Source organism: Arachis ipaensis, chromosome B07 (genome assembly GCF_000816755.2).
Source record: "Arachis ipaensis cultivar K30076 chromosome B07, Araip1.1, whole genome shotgun sequence".
Lineage (NCBI taxonomy): Eukaryota > Viridiplantae > Streptophyta > Magnoliopsida > Fabales > Fabaceae > Arachis > Arachis ipaensis.
The window spans coordinates 24,636,109-24,642,566 of NC_029791.2; the positions used below are offsets into that span (position 1 = coordinate 24,636,109).

Sequence of the window (6,458 nt, forward strand, 5' to 3'; positions counted from 1 at the left end):
TCATTATAATGATTATTAATGAATGTTATATTTTTTTATTTTGCAAGAAAAAGAAGTATTCATTTTATAAATAAAAGAAAATGGAACGTGATATAAAAAATTCATAAGAAGAGTGTCATTTTCTTCAAAATTTAACTTCCAAAAACTTTGATCAGTGATTAACATTTTATTACACATTATTGACTGAAATAGTGTAAAGTAGTAGAGAGTCAAAACTAAACCATAAACTAATCTCGGAGAGTAAAGTACTACTAATAATTAGTTAACTCTTGCACTCAAATTATTAGTATATGTTTTCTTTAACCAGCAGGTTAAAACCCAGCCACCACATGCATGTTTGACTATTGGTTAACATGATTGATTAATTAGTCCATGAACATATTCTTCATGTCCTTAAACCATTATTAGATTCCCACTTTGGAAAGATATTTTATAACCTGCCGACTATACATGCAACGGATCGTGGGGATTGCAAATTTGCAGTGGATCGCACTTGTGTAATTATTTGTACTTGCATTCTATTAATTAATTCCTCTAATAATGAATTTGAGTTGATTGAATAATTAGTTTATTTATATATTTAAGTAAATATTGAAATTTTAAATTTTGTCTTGTATATAGTAACTCAATTGTTAATGACAAATTTTCACGTGTGATTTTAATTTGAGACGGATTAATTTTTAATACGTTAAGACTGAAAAATACTGTGAAAAATAAAAAAAATTAATTAATTTAGTTTGGACTGTAATGTAACAATAATATTAAATTTTAGTTTTTCCAAGTTCATGCTAATAAACTTTTGTAGAGAATCTCATCACCAATTGGGTATGGATTTAGGGCAAAGACAAAAAAGCATGTCCTTAGGCGTGCACCGTGGCGCACGTCCATTGAGCCTAAGCTTAATTAAACCTAACTTTATGATATAAAAATATTAAAATGTAAGATTTTATCTAAAGCTTAATCAAGCTATGCATTTATATAAGGGTGGTGTAGTGGACATACACCAAAAAGCTAGAGACAACAAAACACATTCTATTATTTATCAAAGTTTTGTCTTCTATTAATATTGAAGCATACGTTATAGATATCACACACTCATAAAGAACATTCCCCCAAGTTCTATTTCTATTGTCTATATCCTTTCAATTTTTTTAAATAAGAACATTGTTTGTTCGACACTAATTATAATACAAAAATTAAGATGTATTTTTAAACATTTTTTAGTATTTATGAAAATAAAAAAGAATACTCAATAAATACAAAAAGACAATTACCAAATTAATTATTATGATGAGATTTTTAATAAAGTACGTAGCCAAACAACCAAATATCTTATAGTAAAATAATCAAAATTTTTACTTCATAATAATCAAACTTATTCACAATCTATAATCAAACTTTAATAAACACTAAAAATTAGTCGTCACTATATTCTTATACTTTTTTTTCGTATATTTAATTTTTTTTTATCAAAGATAGGAGACTCGAACCCGTAACCTCTTAATTGAGTATAAGAAGACTATGCCATTTGAGTTATAACTGATTGGCTTTTATTTATATATTCTTGATAAAGAATTTTCGTTAAAAAAAATAAACATTTTCAAGATTATATATATAAAGGAGGCTAAAAAATTTAAAAATATGTACATATTATATACTAAAATAAGTCTCATATTAAAATATAAAAAAATTGAAGTCATTCCTCTTCGATTGCATCAATTATTCCAACTTTTTTTTTTTACTATTTCAAGCCCCCTTGCATGTATATATATAAATATTTGTTCATTATGATGATGTATTATGCAAAGCATTCCTCATGTGGTAGTTGTACTACTACAGTACTACTTCTTAATTGCACTCTTTCACTCATCATGCCACTGCCACATGTTGATTATTTGCTCTCCCTTCTTTAGCTTTGAGCTTCCCCTTTTCACTTGTCCACTTGTTTTTCTTCATCATTCACCATAATAACACAACATATATATACCTCCTTCAAATAATAAGGGACACCCTTTTTCTTTTTCTTGAATATGGAATTCAAGGAATTCATAATCAGAAGCTATGAGGGTCAATCTGATAGAGCCCAGGTTGAAGATCTTGAAAGAAGGTGCAAGGTAGGTCCATCAGAAACCATGCTAGACTCCATGGGTGACCCCATCAGTAGGATCCGGAACAGCCCCATGTACATCATGCTGGTATATAAACTATACACTATACATTATATTATTCTCTCCGTTTTGAGATAACTGTTAACATGTAACTGTATTGATTAGTATAGTGTATATACAAAAATTCTATGTGCACACTAAAATTAGCTATCAAAATTAGTCGTTATGTATTTGTGTATAAATATACGTGTAATTTAATTTAATTTTAATATGTATTTTGTATTTTAATATGTATTATACACTGATGACTGATCTTAACGATTGATTTTGATGTACAAGTAACATGACTAATATATATAATTATATGTCATTAATAACTTCCTAATTAATCGTATTGAACCATTTTCTCACTCTCTTTTCTCTTTAATTCAATGGAAAAAAGCAATTTTTTCCTTCATTAATTCGTTTTTTGATCATCATGTGTTGTACTATTACACTCACAGGCCAATTTGGTGATAGGTGGCAGAGATGGACAATGAATTGGTTGGTTTCATTCAAGGCTCTATAAAAGTGGTAACACTAGAGTGTCATCCGCCAAAGGGTATTGCAAAGGTTGGCTATGTCCTAGGCCTAAGGGTAGCCCCACAAACTAGGAGAAAAGGCATTGGTTCAAGCCTAATCCAAAGGCTAGAAGAATGGTTCAATTCCAATGATGTGGACTATGCATACGTGGCCACAGAGAAAGAAAACCATGCATCAATAAGCCTCTTCATGAACAAATTTGGTTACACCAAGTTTAGGACCCCAGCTATACTTGTGAACCCTGTCAACAATCACCACTCATTTAGAATCTCTTCCAACATTGACATTGCTAAAGTCAACATTGACAAAGCTGAGTCTCTTTATAGAAGATTCATGGGGACCACTGAATTTTTCCCTAGTGACATTCAAAATGTGCTTAGGAATAAGCTTAGTTTGGGAACATGGGTAGCTACTTTCAAATGGGAAAATGCAAGTTTTGGGCTTAATGGGCCTAATATTGGACAAGTCCCCAAATCTTGGGCCATGCTTAGTGTATGGAAAAGTGGGGATATTTTCAAGTTAAGCATTGGGAGAGCTCCAAATTCTTGCCTGTTTTTTACAAAGACTTGGAGCTTAGTGGACAAAATTTTCCCATGCTTTGGGCTATCAACTATACCTGATTTTTTCAGCCCATTTGGGTTTTATTTCATTTATGGGGTTTACCATGAAGGCCCATGTTCAGGGAAGCTTGTTAGGGCCTTGTGCAAATTTGTTCACAACATGATCTCAAAGTCCAAGGATGAGAATTGCAACAAGATCATTGTGGCTGAAGTTGGTGGAAGAGATGAAGAGCTCAACAATCATATCCCACATTGGAAATTGTTCTCTTGCCCTGACTTGTGGTGCATTAAGGCCTTGAAATCTGAAGGGAAAAACACATTCCATGAATTAGTAACTGACACCCAACCAAGATCCCTCTTTGTAGACCCAAGAGAGGTTTAAAAGTACTATATTAATTACTTTTAGTTAAATGGTCATTTCATTTTTTCTGGTATATGAAAAACTTAATATACTAGAAATAATGAAATAGACAATCAATTTAAAATGAAGAGTATATAAGCTCCAAAGGAGGCTAAAAAAAGAAAAAGAAAAGTACATAAAGAAATAAAATGGAGAGCTTGAGAAATCATTGAGGTTTTCTAACCACAATCAATTATTAACGTTACTTTCTTAATAACTATTGTTTTCTTCTTTTTTTCCCTTAATAATTATTAATTTTATTTCTTCGGTTTATTTACTTTATATTTCACAATAATTAAACGTATAGTCGTGTATTTAGCCCTTATTTCCCTCTTTTTTTAAAAAAAAAAATATTGTTATAAGAGCAACTTCTACCTTTATTATCTTTACTAAAAGACAAATATGAAATTCATGCTGACTAATTCATATATGAACATATAAAAAATGTTAATAAAACAATATTGATTGGTTTAATATAAGGGAATTCCACGGTGGCCATAACCATGGTAATTTTAATGATTATGAAAATTTGGTAACAATTAAAAAATATAACTAAAATTAAGGTTTTTTTATTATTTAAAAAAAGACCTTAATACAAAAGTATACATGAATCGATGAACACAATTAAAAGGCTGGTAATCCCGGTGTTGACTTGTGATTAGGTGATTTTAATTTAGCGCCATAGCGATTTTTTTTTTTTACAATCAAAGTCTTCTGTATTTTTTAAAAAAGGTGTGTTAGAAAATCATTAGAATTAATTTAGATCAATTAGTATCGTCTAGTATATATGTATATTAATTGTAGGATTTTATGTCTTTATTGCTCTTATTCATTTACCATCTATAAATACCCCTTGTATATTGTACTTTTTATCACAATTCAATAATACACTTTTCAGATTACTCTCTCAGTCTCTTGTTGCTAACAAGGTGAACAATAATCTTTTGGTGTAATTTTTGATGAGCAAAAATTAAAGTTTACAGATACCGACAAATGCACCGAATTGTTTAAGTAAATACCACAGTGAGTAGATATTATTTCTATGAAAATTAATGAATTGAGCAAGCAATTATCGGATTAAAAATCTAATTAGATTAAAATAACTTGAATTATTGATGAGGAATCTTAAAATCTTGAATGCTTGCCAACAGAGACTTGAATGTTGATTTGAGAAGACAGTGATGGTGAGAGTCAAGAACTTAAGAGATAGTTATGCTTTTAGAGAAATCAAACCTTATTTACTTATCTTAAAGTTTGTAAAGATCTTTCACAACAAATATTTAGTAATTGATTTCCAATTCCTTGGTTTTTCAGTTTCACAAGCATTAATTAGTCGTCAATTAATTAATCAAGAGATTAAGCACACAAACTGATTTAGATTCAAATAAGATTTAAAAGTAGTTCTTAAGTCGAATTATATGTCACGTATTCAAGTTAGCCCTATCCAGTTAAATCTTAAAAGAAAAGACAATTTTCAAAAGTTGTTCTAATCTGAATTATATGCATGTCACTTATTCAAAATTAGAGTGATTGAAAATCATGTAAATGTTGCACACTAATTAAACCACTATTCCTAGCCGAATTTAAAGATTCATGTGAAAGAGTTTTTAAACTTTAATTCAAATATCAAAATTTCCAATTATAATAAAAGAATTCAAGAGGGATTAGCATACTTTTCGATCCACTAATCCGAATGAAAAACGAATAACTCAATAATGAACTAGATCAATGCAAGACTTCAAAATAAAGTAAACTTAGATTAATAACCCATAAAAAATATAAACAGAACTCCTAACCCTTTGACAGAGGATTAGTTACCCATAAAAAAGTGAAATAAAATAATGAAAAGGAATTACGGAGGAGCTGGATGATCTTCTCTGTGAACTAAATTCACTTATTTATAGCCTAAATTCTATATTTTAAATTCAAACTATCCTAATCTTATCTTTTGGAGAGAAAGATAAAGTAACTACTTACTGACTTTAATTTCAAATTCAAAACAATAATAATTCAAATTAAAATCTAACAACCGAATATCTTAGGTTTTTAAAAAGAATTAATAACTAATCTTCTAGAGTCTTCAATATTCTAGATGTGATTAAGAATTTAATGATGTAGATAATTAAACTTGGGCTTTAATTTGTTGAATCCTAAAAGTTGAGAGTTGTAATTATAGTTAATCCGAATTTGTATTAGTGGAAGATTGAGCAAAAGGCCCAAATTTCCACCTTCTAGAAAAGGTCCACACCGGGCATGCATGAGGGGACAAGGGGGTCCGTCAGGCACAGAGAGAGGCCACTAGGCGCAGAGAAGGGGCCACCGGTCGTAGGTTCCTCCCACCGGGCGTGTGCTAGAGTCATGAGGGGCCACCGGACATGGGTCCCTTCGGCTGGGCTGTGCTGCTGTGTTGCTTTTGGCTCTATTTCTTTTTCTTTAGGGCACATTTTTTAATTTCTTAAGCTACGCTTTTACTGTCTTTGTATTTTTTTGTGAAAAAGTTCCAATTTTTGGTTGTTTTTGAATAAAAACTTTTAAAAATATAAAAGTACTATCCCAACTCTGAATATTTAATTATTTATTAAATTCTATTAGAAATTATAAGAGAATTTGATTGAAACCTAAAAGAAATGAATAAAAAACAGAATAGAAAAATCGTTTAAGATGATATATCATCAATTTTCGTAAAACTTTAAAATCCAAATAAAACAAAATAATGTCTAACTTTATTTTCACTAAAGGAAAATAAAAAATAATGATGACTTATTTAATTTAATAATTAAAACAATAAATTAAATGAAATCGCCAAAT

At 29.7% G+C, this 6,458-nt stretch overlaps 1 protein-coding gene across 2 annotated transcripts; it reads left to right on the forward strand.

Moving 5' to 3' along the window:
- On the forward strand, positions 1,787–3,927 carry LOC107608342 (probable N-acetyltransferase HLS1). Of its 2 annotated transcripts, none has more exons than XM_016310159.2 (2): positions 1,787–2,195; positions 2,628–3,927. In XM_016310159.2, exons 1-2 carry the CDS (start codon positions 2,031–2,033, stop codon positions 3,630–3,632), a joined length of 1,170 nt encoding a protein of 389 aa, XP_016165645.1. In that variant the 5' UTR covers positions 1,787–2,030; the 3' UTR covers positions 3,633–3,927. The 2 variants fall into 2 exon arrangements, with proteins under 2 accessions (XP_016165645.1, XP_020963167.1); XM_021107508.1 differs by having other exon boundaries at positions 2,067–2,195; positions 2,612–3,927.